This window comes from Strongylocentrotus purpuratus, unplaced genomic scaffold (assembly GCF_000002235.5).
Source record: "Strongylocentrotus purpuratus isolate Spur 01 unplaced genomic scaffold, Spur_5.0 spur5_scaffold_3, whole genome shotgun sequence".
NCBI classification, from domain to species: Eukaryota; Metazoa; Echinodermata; class Echinoidea; order Camarodonta; family Strongylocentrotidae; genus Strongylocentrotus; species Strongylocentrotus purpuratus.
In genome coordinates this window covers 37,611,723-37,633,499 of record NW_022145609.1, presented here as the reverse complement: position 1 = coordinate 37,633,499, position 21,777 = coordinate 37,611,723, and the positions used below count along the sequence as shown (strand labels likewise).

General features: G+C 39.6%; 1 protein-coding gene across 1 annotated transcript in view; it reads right to left on the bottom strand.

Moving 5' to 3' along the window:
• The window catches only part of LOC589591 (peroxidasin homolog), a 34,653-nt gene that overhangs the window by 2,289 nt on the left and 10,587 nt on the right, over positions 1-21,777 (bottom strand). Inside the window, 11 exon segments of the mRNA XM_030995925.1 lie at positions 191-463; positions 7,506-7,660; positions 8,381-8,507; positions 10,206-10,378; positions 15,890-16,066; positions 16,967-17,076; positions 17,807-17,911; positions 18,360-18,551; positions 19,466-19,484; positions 20,060-20,274; positions 20,276-20,328. Coding sequence (XP_030851785.1) covers positions 192-463; positions 7,506-7,660; positions 8,381-8,507; positions 10,206-10,378; positions 15,890-16,066; positions 16,967-17,076; positions 17,807-17,911; positions 18,360-18,551; positions 19,466-19,484; positions 20,060-20,274; positions 20,276-20,328 — 1,598 coding nt within the window. The 3' untranslated portion in view covers position 191.

Sequence of the window (21,777 nt, the reverse complement as noted above, 5' to 3'; positions counted from 1 at the left end):
AGCATCGCGAGCACCGATTGATATCGTCAGAATCTATCTTTCTTCCCCCTTACTTTCTGTATGGATTTTATTCGCTTTATATCTCATGAAAGACATGGTTCATGACAATGAAATGTTCATGATCGACATGCGCCATATTGATCCTAACACGGTGGATCATCTAATTACAAGTTGAGAGAAAAAGCGTTACCTTAGCATGTGTAAGTAACCTCAAGATACTTATATGTTCCTCGGCATGGATCACCGGCAAGGCTATTCTTTGCTATAATTCCGCATTGGCTTCGGCCGTTACAATCTGGACCGAGAACATCCAATAGGTCTACTCCACAAGCCGTGTCTGATACTTGGTCGTGAGGACAGGTTGTGCTGTCAGTTCGTCCGTAGACAGCGGTAGAAATGCTGATACTGCCATCTCCGCAATCGATTGTAGCCGACTTGTGCTCACAGATAATTATCTTTTTCTCTGAAGAAGAAAAGAGAAGACCACTGGCTTAAAGTTTCCTGAGCAGTATGTAAATCCTCGTCCTCAGTTAATAATAATAATAATAATTACATTTATAGGGCGCTTTATACAGATGTTTCTACGCGCACAGGTGGTACTGTCTAACTTGTAATTATTCAACATGTTCAATACCCTAATAGCAACAAAATAAAGTAAAATATTACTAATACAATACAATCAAGTTGAATGGAATTAACTACTTGTGTGCGCCTCCAGTAAACTATAACTGTTTAAAAAGGTGGGTTTTGAGAAGGGTTTTGAATGATTCAATGGATTCAATGGATTCAATGGATTCATTTGAATATGAGGTGGTAGTTTGTTCCAGAAGGCGGGGCAATCGATGAAAAGGCATGGTCACCATAACAGGTTTTTGTTCATGGGCCGGAGGAGAGCTGCAATAGTCCATAATGGGAGGAGATGAAGGCATGGACAAGTCTTTCAGTGGAGGTTTTGTCAAGCAGTCGCCTGATGATCTGTCTAATTTTGTAGATGCCCCAAGATGCGGATTTGCAGACGTTTTTGATGTGCTTTTGTAGAGTAAGGTGTTTGTCCAATGTAATGCCGAGGTCTCTAACATATTCAGAGGTCATTAGTACATCCTCATCGGTTGTCAGAACTGGTAGAGGCACTGTGCTCCTGAGCTGTGAGGAAAAATGGATCAGTTCCGACTTGTTTTCATTAAGACGGAGTCTGTTATTGGCTGACCAGACCTTGATGTCTAAAAGACAATCTTTTAGGCAATTAACAGCATCGACTTTACCACGAGGTGACATAGTTAAATAAATGTGAGTGTCACACCCTGATGACGAGTGATGGTTCTTGCGAGAGGACCAGTGTAAAGAAGAAACAGCAGAGTGCCAACGACGGAGCCTTAAGGAACTCTGCAGCTGAAAGTGAGTGGAGCTGAGCAGCAGGTCCCATTGATTATTACCCTCTGTGCACAGTCTTGTAGATATGACTCGATCCATTGGAGGGCAGTCCCTGAGATGGAGTAGTCATTTGCCAGACGATGTAGCAGCACCATGTGGTCGAGCGTGTCAAACGCTGCGGAATAGTCCAAAAGAAGTAGAACGGCCTCATCACCCTTGTCAACAGCAATTAGGAGTAGATCGTTGAGCACTTTCAACAACGCAGTTTCTGTTGAGTGGAGGTTGCGGTATGTGGACTGGTTTACAGGTAGCAGATGGTGACTATCCACGTGATTCATGAGTTGGTTAGCTACGATTCTTTCCAAGACCATGCTCACAAATGGCAAATTGTTGTTAGATGTTTGTGTTCACATTCAGACCCTTTGGAAATACGAAGGCGAGTGACGAATAATGTGGGATATCATAACCATTATTATTGGTCACAATATGCATACACTATAGCTATATGTTAATATATATATATATATATATGTATAACTGATCTGCTGCTTCGGTCTAGACATAACACATGTAGAAACTCAATGGGAGATTTTTTCTTTACAAAGAAATCCTACATTCCATTTATATTACAAATATTTGAAAAAAAATCAGTCCCCCTGATGCGTGCACGGAAAAGGTGTGACCAAAGTTTACCCATGACATCAAGTTCATGTATACCAAATCTCATTCATAAATGATATCCATGCATGGAAATATAACACATACTCGATGCGATATATCACGTACAAGTGAAAACCATAATGGTAGATTTTGCAGTCTTTACCTTTAATCGGAATTTAGAACACGTTCACCTAATTGAATCAAATTCAACTGTTTTCCTTTAAGTGACAATATTTTGACGCCAAAGCTTAAGCTCTCTGCATGGTGTTCTCTTTCTGAAATATATCACTAAGAACATCATCTTGAAAACCTTCCTTACTTCCGTGCTTTATTTACAAGTGCGATATCACTCTTCAAGGATCTCATAATTACTTGGCTACTAATAGCTTAATCGTCTAGTGTCTATTACATTTTAGATATCATTCAATCTATCATAGCTTCTAATGATATAACACATCTCTAATAGCGTCTTCATTAAGAAATCATATAGACATGATACAAGAATGTTAGCATAACCATCCCTATACTATTGCTTTATGAGCTTCCTACACTTTATGCTCCAAGACTGAGGATCATTTGTGCACATGTAGACCGTGTAGGATGTCATTCTACTCTCAGCCTTCACTCATCCATAAATTAACAAGTCATTTCTTCACATTAATACTGAATAAACTAAAAACACTTCCTTAAGTATTCCAATAGCCATCTGTATCAATTTGATCCAATACTACTTCCCTTTTCAGCAAGATTATTGAGCTTGAAAATATACATAATAATAATATCTAAGATTTACATCTTTGAAACTTATATTCTAAATTCCTCATCAAAATTAAATCGGAATACATTTGTAGAGTTAGGTCTCAGCTACCTAATACAATATGGGAGACATCAGAGTAGGGATGAACAAGGTATATTTCAAACAACAATGGCAAATACTACCTAATCGATTCAAATTGAATTGTTTTCCTTTAAGTGGCACATACTATATTTACGTCAAAGCATTCTAACAGCAAACGTGATACATGAAATTCCATCTCCAATTCATACGCCATCAGAACATGAAAGAAAAATTGGGGGTCGATCACCAGCCATTTTGAAGAGTTATAGCGGTTTTAAAACCACTCTTGGCAATTTTTCTGCATTTGCGTGCGTGCGTCCATTTTGAGGTTTAACTAACGTTTATGTGCTAAATTCAGGTCAACAATGGCTAAAATTGATTTCATGTTGCTAAGAATAGTATCAGAAATACAAGAGCAGTTTTAAAAAATTGAATTAATACACATAGTACGGACGGCACACGCAAAAACGCCAAAGCGCCATATATGTGGATTAGCACACACTAGGTGTAGCTCTCCACAGGGCTCTTAATATTTGCTATTTTCATTGTATTAATGTATCGCTTGTAGCTGTACTTGTTATCATTTGCTTAAGCTAGTTATCTAGATGCAGCTAGACCTTTTTCAGGGCGTTTATGCTTGTTTCTGGGTATCTTAAGTTAATACAATTTTTATGCTCAATGCATATTGTTAAATTTCAATGTTCTTTTTATACAATGCATGCAAAACAAACAATCGCACTGTGCCACATTGTATGTACCTTGGCACGATGAAGTTGTATGATCTAATGCAAGTTAACATTTAATATTTCTTTAATCTTTAGTATGTTAAATATTAATTTAAATTATTTGTATGCGCCTTGAGCATCTCTAGAGATGGATATGTTGCGCTTTATAAATATTGTTATTATTATTATTATTAAAGCTATAGCATGCGTCCGCATCCTTAATTTTTTAAATGTTCAAAAGTGTCTGAAACGTCACTGTAGTAAATTAGTTATACATGCATGTATAAGCATTTTGACGAACTTGTACGCGTATGCCAATATGCGTGCATGGACATGGGTGTGACCTAAAGTTAACCCATGACGTCAGGTTATGCATGTCAAATATCAATCAGAAATGACAATGTATGGCGGAAATAAGTTCAATAATAGAAAATAACAGAGATGACGTTACGCATCTGTAATACAAAAAATCTCTTCGTTATAGGATCAATAATAATGCATATGGCACATGTCATGAAAATTTCATACTAATTAATCATGGTATTCATGAGATATGAAGCGAAAAAAATCCATACAAAAAGAAAGGGGGAGGAAGATTCTGACGTAATCAAGGTACTCTATAGCTGCCAAACTAGGCAGCAGATCACCTAAAAAGATAGATTCTGACGAAATCAATATGGTGCTCTGCTAAGCTAGGCGGCACAGCACTAATTATCAAGGGCAAGAACCATGCACAGTACGTGACAACACACATGATTAAGGCATTGCAATGATTAGGGCTTAATTATCTCGATGCACACAGGGCTTCTTCTATGAGAACATGTATGCTCTCATAGAACAAAAGGTTTCACACAGAGCTATTGAAATTGCCTCAAGTTGATTTTTGAAAGCTCTTATGCGATCGTGTTTATAGCAAAATCTCCTCTGCACTACATGAATGCCCAAAGCAAAAAATTGCGCCCTCACCCATACATGCATTAGTTGGATCTACCCGTGTCACATCCACAGGGTTCGACCAGAACAGGATCCGGATGAAGCAGACCAGGCCTTGGACCCGGACCCGAGGAAAAAGTGGAACCAGATCCAGATCCAGATCCAGGACTGGATTCTGACTCGTAATAGAGGTCGACTGACAGGAAATATCGAGACCGGCTACTCCGCAGTTTTCTTTATATTTTATTTATTCGTGTATTTATACATTAATTCATTCATTTATTCATCTAATTATCTATGTATTTTTACTTTTGGTTTACTCATTTTTGTATTCACATCTTTTTTTTTTTTTTTTTTCGCCTCTTGTTGGCCTGTTGGGCTCAGAGCCTGTTTTGAGGCCGGTAAAATTCACAAAGATCTTTCCACACTTTTGCCGTTTGCAATGGCTTTGGAGGTTCCCCCCCCTCCCATCCCATCCCTTGTCATGACCCATTTAACTTTCAAATGACGGTCATTGTATTTATATTTTTATCCTGATATGCTACATTTCAGGTTTTTTAAAATGCTAGAATATTGGGCTAAATTTCTACAGTCAAGAGAAGCTCCAAGGGCCTACGTAATAATGAGGCGCTTGCGGGTCGGCTTATATGCAGCTAATTTTCTACAGTCAAGAGAAGCTCCAAGGGCCTACGTAATAATGAGGCGCTTGCGGGTCGGCTTAATATGCAACTGCTTTCTACAAACACAAAAATAAAAATGACTTGTTGCTCGTCTATATCTTTAATAAACTGAGATTTTGCCTAAAAAAATATAATCTTACTACGCTAATAATGTCACCTATAGAGCTATATTGAAAGGGTGTTTGATATGGGTCAGTGACAACATCCCTGGGGCGCTTGCGGGTCGACTAATATTGGTTGGTTGGTTATTTTAATTTTAATGCTTGTAAGTAAGCAACCAGACGGCTGACGGCTTTAGGTCCTTTCCGACGGACCTGGTAATGAGGATCAATGCCTTACCAAAGGGCACTAGCGCATCGCCTTGGTTTTGAAACCCGGGTCACCGGATCACGATCGAGACCACTGCTTTACCAACTGAGCTATCGCGCCTCCTGCAACTGCTTTTCACGAACACACTAACAAAAATGACTTGTTGCTTGTCTATATCTTTAATAAAATGAGATTTTGCCTAAAAAATATAATCTTACTACGCTTATAATTTCACCTAAGACCTATATTGAAAGGGTACTTTTCGATATGGGCCAGTGACAACATCCCTGAGGCTCATGTAGGGTAATATGTGGGACAAATGGTCGGCCCAAAATTAAAATTTTCTTTTAACACTTTAAGGATAGATTTCGTTCATAATACGGCTAGGATACGGTGGACATAGTCCCCCAAAATTGAGAGTTACCTGCAGCGGCAGGAGAGAATCTGCAGTGGTATTAGGGTCACCCTAGGGCGTATCCCTATCTTTACAGGCCGTACGGGTCACTGTGGGATTATAGTGCGGAGTTATACAATTTTTCATTTCTAAGTTCGCCATAGCCATGCCGTAGAGCGGTTGCATGGCAAGGCCAGGGGTACGGTGACCTTGCGTCTGCCTTGGTATTTTCAAAACCCTACGGCCGCCGCAGGAGTTCCCTAAGTTGACCGTGCGTCATCACTTCAAAGGCTGTATGGCAGCTCCAGGTTTTCTATCTATACAAATTAAAAATATGCTGTGCGGCTACTCTAACATATGTGACTGCTACCGTATGTGAGCGTGGGAATGCTGTGGCAGCCGTATAATTGCAATTGGCTGTAGATATTTTAGATCCCTCGGCCGCGGTGGCAAATGTGACCTAGGCGTAAGCTGTCTATGGCCTACGTTATATTCATTAAGTACAGTCAGCGTATCTGTTTGGTAATTTCTTTTTTTTTTAATCAAGAAAGCATAGACCAATAACTAATTGGCCAAATTAGGACCACATTGATACGAGGTTCTTCATTACTCGCTTATTAATAAAACCCTACTGATTAATTAACCCATCCAAAGCCTCATTCAGACATGTCGCGGTAAACTGAGAAACAAAAGCTGCGTTAGTTATATTATTTTAAGAGAATGTCATTTAGGTGGGGGGGGGGGGTGAGCAGAGTACTCGGGTACTACAGAGGCAAAATCATTTATAACAGTATTTCATACACTACGGAAACCAGAAGTGCGCAACGCCAAAGTCATTTATTTCCCCACGACGGTTTACGCTTTATGTGTGACCGAGGCTTTATTGCCATATTAAACCTAGTTCACATACGACGCGGTAAACCGCAGCGTTTTTACATTTTAGTATAATACGCTTTGCATTTTCTGTGTCTTATAACACAGAGCTCAGTATATATGTGTAGGACCTTTGTTGCGGGCAGTTGTCTTTCATTTACAAGTTATTATAGTAATCTACAGTGGCTTACCGATTCATTTCTGAACGAGGCTTTACAAACACGATCTCAACTACATTTGAAAAATCAACCCAAGTGCATTTTAAATACCTATGGTATGTCCAATGCATAGATAACATGTTCGGACAGACAAGGCTATTGAAATGGCCTTTGATGATTTTTCGAAAGCAGTTGCTATAGTGTCTACAGTGGACTTAATTTTTAGTGAGTTTTAGTGAAACCGCCTGCTTTGGCGGCGAAAGCTCCGAGCTCGGCGAGCCCAGTCTCTGGCTCGGTCACGCCAGTCTCGATCATACCCTTCAGAAGAGTCAGAGTCAGAGTCAGAGTCAGAGTCCCAGTCGGGTCGCAACAAATCTTCAAAACTGAAACTGGATTTGGATCCACTGGATCTCGGGTCTGATGAATCGGATTCGTCGGAGGAACCGGAAGAGCGGTCAGATAAATCAGATTCATCAGATGCATCAGAGGATCCGGAAGATCGGTCCAATAAATTGGGTACATCGGAGGCTGCAGAACCGGCAGACACTGATTCAAGTGACCCACCTTCACTGCCTTCCTTCCAGGGGTTGAGGTTCAATTTGGGAATCTCAGATTCGTCAGAGCATGGAACACGGTGGTTGGAAAAGTTGGGCAACGTCAGGGTTTTAAACTCAGGGTAGGGATTCTCCATGCTGAACTGTGCCCATGGTATATCATTCCTGAAAGTTTGATAAAGAAAATCAACATGCTTGAATATTCATTAGGTAATGATTATCAAATGGAGTCCTTCTTATTTTTTATTCATCATCTTCTTCCTCTCCTCCTCCTCTCTTCCCCTCCCCTCCTTCTTTTCTCAAAGACTCCCGGCTAATAAAAGGAAACATTGGAACACATATGTGCAGGGTCATTTGATAGCTAAGCCTAGCAAAGTTCATGAATACATAATGTGTGAAAATACCATTCCCTGATTCATTGTAGGAGGCATAAGTTACACACTGAAGGGCAAACAGTGACTTATTCAGTGGATACACTAGCTGTTTGCACAGAAGCGACTGACTGCTTCCTTTGGGGACCAATGATAATCTATGCTTTTCCCTGATGTGAGTGACATTTCTCCATTTCCCTGGCTGTACTCTGACAGGACAAAAGGGAACTCTTTTTCCAGGTTTTTCTCGTATTTCCAGGATAGCTGGAACCCTACATGATGACATAGTGAGGACAAGAAAGAAGTTTTCAAAAGTAAAAATCCCCCCACGTGCAAAGCTAATTCACTTATCATTTTTAACCTTGTTACCCTTACTGATTATAAAACTATATTTTCATTGAAAAGCGGGGACATCATTTTCTGTTAAGGCCAACCCCCCCCCTTCAAAAGTGGGTGAGGGCGTTGTCTCCTCCCCCACCCCTCAGGATTTATGCCAGTGGATATAGAGACTTACTTGAACTTCTTAGTGTCACATGTCGGGGTGTACAGGGGATATGGCTGGATGGAGAGATTCTCGCTACCGTCCAGGGTGTCGCAGAGAACACGTGACAGTGACGTGCCTTTGATAGCGTCCAACTGACCTGTCATTGGAAGGAAAAACAGAGTGATATATTAGGCAATGGATGTAATTTGTGTATAAATGAATGATTGGATCAACATGGATTAACGGGGTGTTGTGGCGTGCACCTGTAATCCAGCTAACACAAACTGATTCAGCCAAGGACGCAGGCTCAAAACTGAGTCACGTCTTTTGGATGGTGACGTTAAACGTGCATGGGTCCCCAGACGTAAATTATCATATCTGATTGATACATGTCTGTAAAAATCCAATTACACACACACACACACACATGTGCATGCTCGATCGTAACTACGTCTGGCTGGATCATCATTAAATCCACTGGCCGGGCAGGGTAACGACTGTAGGGCTCTTAGGTTGGTTAACTGATAAAGCACCTCAGTGAAAGTTATTATAGTGAGTGTGAAAAGGAGATGTGATTTTGTCTAGCGGCACGTTCGAAACCGAGTTACGTCTTTCGGATGGTGAGGTTAAAGATCGGTCCCCATCATACTTAAATAATCATTTCTAATTGATACACGTCTGTAAAAACTTAATTACACATAGGTCCCATTGCACACCGCATCAGCGACTACCGTGACTTTTTGAAGCGCCATGCAAGAGTAATATCGTACAAAAAGTGAATGAAAAAATGGACAGTGTAAGCACCTTCTCGAATTACTGGCATATGGGTTAAATGCCTTCACACTCTTGATTAGCAGGTAATAGCGCTATCGAAATGACGCAACAGGCATAATACCCTATGCACACGATGTGTCACGCTAATCAAGATAATGATGAGAATAGGTAGGTCCGTTCTTACTTCAATGGAACATTCGCATTGCTAAGTTTGCTGTATTACTATATTGTATCCTTGCCTAACATATCATTATAACAATTCATGTACTTTTCAAAAGGGTTATCTATTACTTTAATTGTAACTGTAGCATTCAATCACTCAGATATATTGACACTTTCACGCAGCAATTCCGCCACCCAGCAATGTAAACATAATTAATATTATTGGCAACTGAATCGCTACATTGAAAACACACAATGTAAACAGTTGAAAATTATCAGAATATGTTTCTATCTTACGATAAGCAGCATTGTAAGTACTCAAAATGAAAACAATGGGAAATACCAAGATTCATTTGAGTAGGGTTGGGAAAATGAACCCCAAAAGGTCCCCTTCGTCGTTTTAAAGTTTAATGCTGCATTAGAGAATGTACCTATAATGAACAGTTTCGGGCAAAGTTAGTGATATCCAATGATACAAAAAAGGAACCCTTCATTACAGTCGGGTACGACTTATAGCTAATTATTGCCACACATGATATGCTGAAATACTTAGGTGAAAGGGAATGGAAACTGATTACGAACCACTGCCCAACTGTATTAATATAAGTTTATTTTAGCTGAATTGTGTATCATGATAAAAAAAATAATCAAATACTTATTTCCCTTATCAATCTATATTAATTGCTCTTCTTTTGAATTATTATGTTTAATGATATTTTTTAAATTTTTTTTATCTAAAAAAAAAAAAAAAATTGATTGTATTATGTAATACAAGGCTCTCTTTCAAAGCATTTTTATGTAATAAAGAGACCGACCCGTATAAAGAACACATAATTATTGAGTTAATAATTTCATGAAAGAATAAATAACAAAATAACGAAATAACAAAATAAAATAAATTGCACAATGTTTCTCTTACTGTCTGTGAAACCCTCCGGTGCATTCCGTTCGTACCAGAAACGATCCCCAAGACGAAGTCGCTTGAACTGGTCGCCGAGCAGACACCCGAGGGTATGGCCAATTCGACCTCCAGGCATGTGCTTCTCGTTCGTGAAGCCGATGAACGCGTCGATTTCGCGCACTCCATCTTCCCTGAAAATAATAAGGGAAAAAACTAAGAGATTGATATTTCTGTTGAGCTAACCCCAAGCACTGAATGCTTTTCTTCTTTTTTAAATTGGAATTATTATCATCATCATTGTTGTATGCTCTTATTGTGTACATATGTCATCGTTCGATGTTTTATTTCAGAGAAAATTAAGCCCCTCTGCACTAGTTTGCCAGGAGGGATAACACCTCCCTCCGGAACCGCGGCAGATATAAAGTTTTTCTTTCGTGACTTTTTTCTTTTGAGTTTTACGCATTTTTAAAATCAATTTTTTTTTGAAAATCAGACGTATGGTTACAAAGTCACATGACCTTTTGTCTTTGCATGTCAGCCCGAAAATCGCTCATTTTTGTGATTTGTGTACAAAACATATGGAAAATATTGCGTACCCCTTTCCGTCCCTCAGCATATAGTAACGTAGGCCAGCGTAGTTGGTACGCAACAATACGCAACTCTACGTATTGACCCCACGCCAATTAGTGACCCCCAAGTGTCACAAATAAAGTATGAAAAATATGCTCATCTGACCCTAATTAAACGCCTAAACCCCCCGAGCTTTCAGGGGTTTATGGCCCCTTGAAACCCGTGGACCCCACGCCTATATTATATATACACTCAACTCGCTGCGATCTGATCTCCCCCCCCCCCAACTTTGAAGAACGTAACCCCCGAGCTTTTGGGGGTTTATGGCCCCTTAAAACCCGTGGACCCCACGCCTATATTATATATACACTCAACTCAGGACCCGCAGAAATCCGTGGGATTCTAGAGGGGGCGCAGGCAAAAAATTAAGTTTTTCATTTCGGGGGCTCCATTTCAAATTTTTAGGAAATTTTCAGGGGCTACTTTTTCAACTTTCGGGGGCTCTTTTTTCTGGGGCTACTTTTTCATTAATTCATAAAAGGATAGGCCTACACTTTGTTGAGATTTGTTTAGTAGTCTAAGGTTTCAGGCTTCCTACTTCATCATTGCCTATTTAAAAAAAAAAAAAAAAAATTCTAGTTCAATAACTAAGTTTTCATGCATTGATTTGATGCAAGAACTGTAACATAATAGACCCTAGATTGTGATTATTTCTGACTATGAATTTCGATAATCATTTTTCAAAGTAAAATTTTCACAAGAAAATCAGACAGTCATTTAAAAACGTAGACATTAGTAATACTTTTACTAATTCTAAACTCAGGTTTCGTAAATCTATTCACGAAACTATATTGAAATCGCGGCAATAATGATTCAAACCAACAGATAACAATTTCAAAGTGTCAAATCTCTTCGACTCAAGTTCAGCTCAGCTGAACTCACACACACTACAGCGTAACTCCAGGAAGCTCGAACACCGGCGCCGCAGGCGTCGGACGCCTACGGTGCGCGGTGCCGGTGTTGGAGCTTCCTGCAAGCTCATCTCAACTCACACACACTGCACAGCAGCACTGCACTGTGTGTTGACTGAAGGCAGCTTGCGACTGAACTGTCAGTCCAATGGTTTTCTTGTGAAAACTTTCCTTTAGAAAATGATAATCAAAATTTAGTATACATGGCCGTAGTAATCCCAAAATAAGCTTTGATTTCATACCTCCATTCACGAAAACTATATATATAAAAATCGCGGCAATCATGATGAAAATAGGTCTCTCAGTTTGGACGTCGACGGGAATTAGCCCCGTGTATCTCTCTGGCTTGTGCAGCTAGTACAAAGCACACCCTATAGCAAGATGGCTTACTCGGGGGGTAATCCCGCCCTTTGCATAGAGCATTTAATACGCAACATAATGTGAGTTGTTCGTCGTCTGTCGTGTGTCTCTTTGATACTGATGTAATGTTGAATATCCATGAGGTATCTCTGTCGTCATGCATATCCTGCATTATGCATATCGCGTCTGTTTTCGCCCTGGACGTCGACACGGATGAGGACCTCGGGCGGAGTATAGCCAATTCCACAGAGTAGACTCTCCCGCGGACGATGGCACCGGGCAAGGGTACCCCGAGGGGAGGGTTCAGGAGGAGATAGCCGCACCAACTTCGGTCGGCGATCTCATTAAAAAACAATAGAATACAAAGGCTCGCGGAGACTTCGCGCCCCCCGCGGAGCCTTAGCGTATTACTTATATAGATTCCCTTTTTCTGCCTGCCTACCACCCCTTTTATTAATCGATGATTATTTCACGAGCATGTAGGCCTATATTTCATACATTTTATTTCTCATTTTCCCCGACGTGTGGCGACGCCCCGCTGGCAGGATTTACCGTCATTAATTATACCGACACAAAGTTTTAGGCCAATGCAAGAATATGAAAATTAAATCTTCCTATATTCTGTTTTGTGTCCCTTTTCCCTTGCCTTTTCTTTTCTTGACCTTTTATTTTCCATGCTTTCTTTTCCTTTCTTCCTATCTTTTTTTTCGCTGCAAAAGGGAGCATTTGTCTTTTACGGGTCACTCCCGCTACGTCGGCAGTGCATTTGACGTTGGAGCAAATGTCGCGGAGCAATTGTCGCTTTTTGCGGAGCATTTGTTGGCGGAGCATGTGTCATGGATTCTCGAGGACGACGAACAAAGCAGTCGGCTGTGTACGGGGGACATCGGTTGTTGAGAGACCTGTAGTAGGATCTTAAAAGCTATTCTCTGTTGTACAGGCAGCCAATAGAGTTCAAGTCGAAGAGGTTGTATGTGAGTCTGAAGAGGAGCAGAAAAGACAAGCCTTGGTGCTGAGTTTTGTAGTCTCTGAAGGCGACCAAGGTGCCTCTGGCTTACCGTATTTGCCGGCGATAAGGCCGCAGTGTTTTTGGAAGAAAAAATATCAAAAAGTCGGGGTGCGGCCTTTACGCTACAACAACAAAATTCAGCGGTCAAAACAGCACGTCCATTTGAACAAATGGGACTATGAACGGTTGGATGACTACACAATGGCACAGGACAATTCTAGAATAACTCCACACAACACAGTTGACATGAAGACGAAAAGAAAAAGCATAACTTATTTTTGTAATAAAAATCTGCCGATAGATCTAGATCTAAGTCCGTACCATATATTGCATCGCCAAAAAAGGAAAAGAAGGGACAGACCGTTACTTACGGAGCTAGCAGATGCCGCGCAACGCAAGGTAGTGTACGAAGGTGCTAAGGCAGTTAGGTTGAAAACGCAATTCTGGATTACATCGCACATCGGGGTAGGGGCATTGTAGGATCCCAAATCTGAGTGCGATACAGTACTAGCTTAAAAATCAATGAAGATCTGCTAAATTACGATCATTTTTTAGGTAAACTTCTTGTAAATTTATAAGAATATTGATGAATTTGGTATCAGTTTGTAAAAAAAAAGAGTGTTCTACGAGAAAATTACAATTATTTTGTTTGGTCCGGTTTTTTTCTCTCTTTTTTTTTTTTTTCCTCTACGAAATGTCAAAGTTGGGGGTGTGGCCTTTGCGGCACTGCGGCCTTATCGCCGGCTAATACGGTATTGATAAACCGCCTCACCCTCCAAAGGTTACGTAGGTTGTACTTGATGCTTCTGCTGAGAAGGTTGACATGAAGACTGAAGTTCACAGATGGTTCAAGTGTTACTCCCACATTGCTGATGGACTTACATGGTTGGAAGGTATCTGGCAATGCTGGGGTAATAATAATTGCAGGGGCCGCAGGAAGATCAGTATTAATACTGATGAGGCTATCCTGGGGCTGGGTAGATAGGACCCAATTATTATTTATCAATATTGATTATTATTATGTTATTAGTACATCATCTTATAAAAAGTTGATATTAATCGCAAGTTATTTGCTATCGATATCAATCACAACTATGTAAATAAGAAATAGGGGTATGCAAAATTGCGATTGATTAGAGGACTTGAGATTGATTCGAATCAATCAAAACTCTTTTTATAAGACAGGGTCCTGGAAATAAGTTCTTGGGGATAAAGAATAGGATATCAAAATTACCCTCGAGTTGCTCTCACTGAAGTCGTTGACTTTATATTACCATTTTAGGGTATGCGACATGATGCCCCAGGGACATTATGCTCCTGGCTTGGAGTCAAAGAAAATGGCTTATCAGTGGGAGGGGGGGGGGCACTGGCAAGGCTACAGCCCAGGATATGCTAGTGACAGATAGCCCTAAAGAATGGTGGATTTACCTATTGTATGACACTAGCTCCGAGGGCATATTTTCCTAGGCAAACAGAATTCCCAACTTTAAAAGGCAATTCAGCCTTGATAGCAAACTAATCTTGTTGAAGGCAGAAAAGTAGACTGGTGAAAGTTAGAATGAAATCGGACAAAAAAAGAATATTTTGAAAGCTCATCAAATTGGCTGAATTCGTAATGTCTCTGTGATGTAGTGGCAGGCAAATTTCCCATTTGTTCAGCCACACAAAATGACAACATTTTCAATTTATCAAAAATGTATGACTGAGAAGGGTCTTTTCTCTTTAGAAGGCCTACGGTAATGTGCTTTCCATGATATATTTTGAGTATCACCCCCAAGGGAGTAGGCATTTAGGAGAAACACAGAAATTAATAATATTTTTGTACATGACACAGGATAGTTATCTGCGACTACCTCACAAATCGACCAATTTGCCAATTTGAGAATTGCTTAGACTTAGGGGTCTTGTAATTCAAACATTAAAACATTAAAACTTTTTTTATTATTAGTCCGATATATTTCACACTTTCTTCATACTGTCTATCTGATTTTCTGCTTTCATACAAAGGGTTGGATTGCCCCTTAGCCCCGTATCATACATTACACCTAACCCAAACCCCAAACCTAGAACGTAAAACCTTAATTATTGCAAACCTAACCCTATATCTATGACGCAATCTGAAGCAATTGTTCCAGGACGGCGTAAAGGCCACTGTAACTTTGTTTTTAATTTCATTTTTAGGGGTGGGGGTCAATAGATCCTGGTCCAATAAAGCCTATGCTGGATACGCCACAGTGAAAGATAGCCATGAAGGGTTGTATTTGCATTATTAAAGGAAGCCCCCACGACATACAGACCCTCTACAACTTTGTTTGGGGGGGGGGGGGGTGCCGGTCTATTAAAGAGAATTATATGCCAGCTCCAATCCTCTCCTGGATAACGCCACAGACAGACAAAGATTGCCCAAAGAAGACTGAAGGTTTTATCTGCATTTTGAACCCGTTCCCTTCCAGATTCTGATATTCCCATAGACTTTGTACACAGAGCACCCGGTGCCCTTAGGCAAAGGGTTAAAGGAAACACCCGCCTGACTATCAGTCCAAAGTTTGTGGACTTGATTCCCAGCCCGGCACTACTGTCCTTCGGCAGGATATTTATCCACATCTGCCACTCTCCATCTAGGTGTAAATAGGAACCTGACAATTGCTTGGGTGACTTGTTGCATGGCCTTCAGGAAGAACAGCATTGATGCTGATGAGAGTTCCATTGGTACACAATGTTTTTCATTGTTTGTCTGTTTCTTTGATTGTTTGTTTTGATGTTTGATTGTGTAGGAGAGGGGTGTAACTTACCCGTAGAGCTCCTGGAGTTCGTCAAGGAGACCATCATCCAGAAACACTCCTTTAAGGTCGTCCCAAGATTCTATCTTTGGTCGTTTAGGTGTGCACATCTCACGGTACTCCACATAAGAAGGGATGCCATGCTCGCGTCCACGCTGAATATTCATTGCAAGGAGATCCAAACCGAATCTAAAAATGAATGAGGTATACAGGGTTTTTATCTTCTTTTAAGGCAGTAAAATGAAATGAATGAATATTTTTGCTCATATTTCTTGTATATTTACCCCGTAGTTGGTGACACTTCATGTTCAAGCCTTGCGCCACCAATCAAGCTCATGAGTATCATCCAAGAAATACTAGATAAATAATGACTGCTTCGAGGGGTAAAGTTAAAGCTATTGCCCAAGGTGATCTTGAAACTGTACTTTGCTCCAAAAGGGGCATGGTGCAGTAAGGTCACTAAGATCACCAAGGAGCTTGATTTGTTTAACCGTGACTAGGGAAATAAGCAGTCAATATTTGTTTTATTTACCGTATTCCAAGTTTCAATTCAAACGAGATACTTTAACAAAACATGTCTGTAATTAGTACAATTATGCTGTGTCTCCCCAGTCAATATTTTGTCGCTATACTGCCCAGCAGTCAGAAGCGAATTTCATCCCTTGTGCGGTATGTGATACAAGATATACCATTTTAGGTTTCAATTCAAAAGAGATACTTTAACAAAACATGTCTGTTATTAGTAGAATTATGCCGTGTCTTGCCGGTCAATATTTTTCGCTATACTGTCCCGCCAGCAGTGAGAAGCGAATTTCATCCCTTGTGCGGTATGTGATACAAGATATGCCATTACACATTAGACGTCATTTCGATTGCGTAATCACCTGCACTAATCAAGACTGTATAAACAAAGTCGTGGATCCACAAGAAATTAAAAGCAATCTTTGCATTATTCATGTTGCAATCACTTTCTCTACAATATCACAATCACACAGTGCATCAACTGTCGCACATGTCCAGTCATCTGACGCATTCCTATCTATACGTCAGGCAAATGATGCCTCATGTACAATATCACGATTGACTCACCCGTCTTCCTCCTCCTCAAAGAGATGGCCCTGAATTGCTGAAGTAACATGGCGGTCAACCTTGTTCACTTTCTGAGCGATGTTTCCAAGAACAAATCCATTCATCCCATTCTGAGATGGCAAAATTAACATGTAATCGTGATTATAATTTTGTGTCATTTTCTTTTAAACATACTGCACCTCTCGTCTGGAATGCACTTCCTCAGGAAATATGTCAAACTAGAAATTTTAATGGATTTAAAAGGAAATTCAAATGTTATTTATTACAAGTACTTAACCCCTGTATATTATTTTATGTGATAACAAGAAATTCAATTTTGTATTCCTTCTTCACTTATAACATATGTTTATTTTATATAGATAGATATTTGTTTCCTGTTGTATTGTTTTGTTATTGTCCAGTATATTATTTATTTTTAATGTATATATTTATGATTGAATGGAATCAATAAATATTGAATTATGACAACATACCTATTCCCTACATAATTATATATCGTGTCTAATATTGAAATGTAATTTTGATGTGAGATATTCACAAGCTTTGAAATAATTAACTTATTTGTCAATCTTCCGATGTGTAATATTGATGGTTTCCTTTACAGCCTACTTCTCATACCCAAATCAATCAATCAATCAATCAATCAGTCTACTGTCTCTTCAGCTTTCACAGCTACAATTATCTTGCCACGATATCAGGGCACGAAATTCATTATATCAAAACAATGTCAAATATGTTCTCATGCTTTGTTCAATTGCTTTACGAATGAGAAGAAATCAAATGAAATCAAATCAAAACAGATCTCCCCCTAATCATATCCCTAACTCCAAGTAGTCTTACATTTGCTGCATCGTGCATAGCAGAGGCGTTAAAGAAGGCGTGATGGAGGGGAACAGCGGTCCGAGAGAAGTGCTTATTATCACGGATCTCAAGCTCGCTCGGAATCTAAAGTGCAAGGATAAAAAAGAGTAATTACATTCAATTATTCCCACTTCCTCATTTGCTGACCACATTTTTTGAAGCATCACTGCGTCAGTGATTGACCCGGTATCTGACGGTGGTCGTTATCACAGATCTCACGCTCCACCGGAATCTAATGCACAAGGAATTAAAAGCACACTTACAGAATTTGTTTTATCCCCGTCCCACTTGATGCGTCATTGACTGACGTGGAAGGAGGCGTCGGCCTCTGTCGCGGTCTCTGACGCATCATGTAAGAATGATATCGCAGACCTAGTGAGTAGAAATAAACAGTGTTTGTTGAAGTACTGGCGCATGCTCTGAATTACTGTTCTACATCAAATTTGGATGACATGCACCCACTCTGTAGAATAACAGAGAGCACGTATTTCTAAAAGAAGAAAAAAAAGTGATTATAATGGCGTTTCGTTACCTGGCTATGTCCCAAACGGTAGGCTGCTGAAGCGAACACGTTGCTCATGGTAGCACTTAGATTCTCATTGTAGTCTGGGACTTCCTTGCGACCAGGCTTAATAGAGAGCTTGAAATGGTCAGTCGCTACGGGACCAAAAGGGCTGGCATGTACTCGTTGTATACAATATGCTGCCACACACCAATAACGATCCTGAAATGCAATTCAATTAAAAATGGCATTTATATTACAAACAATCGTGCGTGGCAACATTAGGTGTTTAATTATGCAGAATGTAGGCCTACCATAATGGAAAATAACAAGCATATAAGTAAAACATACCAGTAACGTGCATAGAAATGAAAAAAAAAAAAAAATTACAGACAAAAAATCAAAGAAACTAATGTAATTCTTAGCAGGTAAAATATTATTATAAATATACCTTAATGCAGGTACAGACAAATTGCCAAAATAATGATGGGGGGGTCAAAAGGAATTTTCTTGAATGTAAAGGGTCTGCATGCACCTTATTTGAAGTAAGTGATGAGAGATTGGAAGAGGGAGTTACGTAATACGTCCCCTACGACGTAAAGATCATCGGCGAGAAGAAGAATTGTTCATTTTTTCATGCTCGTTCAACACCATGCGTCATTTCAAGTGCGATAATACCTCTGCTAAATATAGTACACAGGTTATTCACCCAATGACTCCTGAACCCTGTTTCTCTCATAGGCTGAATCGAGTAGGCCTACTCGTCAGCTCCAGCATGCAATAGGCTAAAAACACTATTGCATTGTTTCTGCTCTTATATTCATAGTCTATTGTTCTAAGTTGTGTCCTACACAAGCCTTTCATTTTTGGATATACGCCGTTTTTGTGCGTTAAAACTGTTGATATGATTGTTAAATTGCTCGTCATTGCGTATGAACATATATACTTCAGTATTTTGATAATAAAGGAAATGGAAGAGAGCTAAATGTTATTTTGAATTGAATTGAACTATTTTGTTTTGCAGTTTTTTTAATTATTTTGAACGATGTCTTTCTAAACATGGTGCAAGTATCGCATCAGTCGTGCATCAGATAGCACTACGCTGAGAAGGTCAACAAGCCAACTTTATTATTAACCGTGAGCACCAGGCATAACCTACGTTCATATAAGCCCTATTGTAAATGTTCATGTTCAAGCATTATCTGCAACCATAGCTACTATTGAAATATCTGTCAGTATCATTAGGGATCATTTTGGACATGCGCTAATTCTGGATTAGTTCGGTCTATTCTCTACAAGATGGACAGTATATTGTAAATCCACTCTTCTTTTGGAGTGAAAATTAACGCTCAAGCTAGTGGAATCCACTTACAAGGAATAATTCAAATTACTACTTCATGACTGTGGGCGGATTCTGATATAGCTTTGGAATTGATTTACAACATGTAACTCCTAAATGGACTGCTAAAGTCGAGTTTAAAATTAGGTGCATTATCCCTATTCAGACTTTTAAAAGAGCGGATTTCTACAATAAGGGACTATCAAATTATTATCTACCGGGCTGGCCAGAAAATACTACAAAAACGGACAACATCATACAATACAATTTAGCTAAAAAAATCAAACTATTAACATCATATTCCATAAATATGAATCTGGCGTAAACTGAAAGACAAGCGCCGTAACAAACTATCGCATCAACAACCAAGAACAAAAGCAGCAGTGCTTACTTTCTTGTCTCGCTGAACAGTCGCTCCTCGTCCCAGTGACCGTTTATGAGCTGAAGCTCACTCACTATGTTGTTATGCAGGCGGACGAAGACGGTGTGGAGCGCGGTGAGTGTGGGCTGTTCTGCAGCCCTCTCGTCGCCAGCGAGCCCACATTTCACTGTTCCACCCTGCGTGCCGCGGCATTCGTGGTGGTCCTCGTCCAGTGGCAGAAACGGGAGTAGGTTTGCATCGCCTAGCTGATGGGTTTGCCAAACGTGAGGAGCTCTTAGCTAAAAGATGAGAAAAATATATGTTGGTGATTTAATCATAACTCATTTCATTTGTTTACTTATTTCCATCTTCACATAAAACAATCAGGCACGTACGCAGGGGGGGGGGGGGGGGGTTGGGGGGTTTAACCCCCCCCCCCCCCCCAGGTATTTATTTGTGTGTAAACCCCCCTAAACCCCCCTTTGTTTTTTTAAATTAAAAAAAAAAATTAAAAAAAATTATTGCCATGGCTGACCTAAAAAGATGACCTTACCCCCCCCCCCCCACCCCCCAAAGGAGCAAAATGTCAAATTTTCAAATTTCAAAAAAAAAAAAAAAAAAAGTGTCCCCCTGCTTATTCAGCGGCCGGCTGAGTCGTTACGATTTTTTGGGACCCCCCCCCCAAAAAAAAATGTCCTCTTACCCCCCCCCCCCCCCCCCCGATTTTAAAATGTTAAAACCCCCCTTTGAACAAATCCTGCGTACGCACCTGAAAACAATGGATCATTACAATATGATACTTCAACAAAAAAAATACATACATGTTAACAAACAGTCTAAAATGAGAAAAGGGGAACTAAAATAACGCCAAAAGGCCTTGTAAAATTATCGTTTGGTTTTTTCAACTTATTCTGTTACTGAAAGACATGTAAACAAATTAAAAACAATAACAATGACAATAATAACGAAAATGTTGTATTCTGGGAAAGGTGTAAAATAATTTGTGAGCTTTATCATTCACTTCATGTTACTCAGGCTGGGTAAGAACATCATCAACCACTATCCCCTGTGAAATGTACTACTGTAAAATGCCTTCATATTACAAATAATTATGTCCAGAAAAAGTTGGATGTTTGGACCTAACTTTCATACCACCCGTTTGTTTAGTTCCCTATACACTTGAATGTGTACAGTACGTGCATGAGAATGTTGGCAATTTCTTATCATTTTTGTGATTCCATAACCTCACAATTTACACAAATTCTTATTTTTTCCATAATGACCTTTTCTCATTCGCTACCAGGGTGTTTTACAATTAGCTATCGCAAAATCAGCAGAAAAGGAATCTGTATAAATGAATCACAATAAATATGATTTGCTTAACAATTTCACAGGCAGCAGTGATGATCGATAGCAAGACAATGAATGGAGATGTTTATCGTGAGAACGGTTCTTTCCTTCTTTTTTTTCTTTTCTTTTCTTTGAATTATTAACTTTTACATTGACTATTATTTCTAGATCTTAAAAAAAAAAGGAAACACAAATGTTATGTATATGAACAATAGACCTATAATAGATTTGCTTCATGTATTTTTTTGTCTAGATTATGGTATTCTGAATCATGTAATTATGATGATTTATGAAATGTGAACAATTAATTTGAATTTCTATGTCATTTCAGACGTTAATTACAATTTCATACAAAGTGAGCCAATGTATCTAAGCATTCAAGTGACCTTGTCTCAATC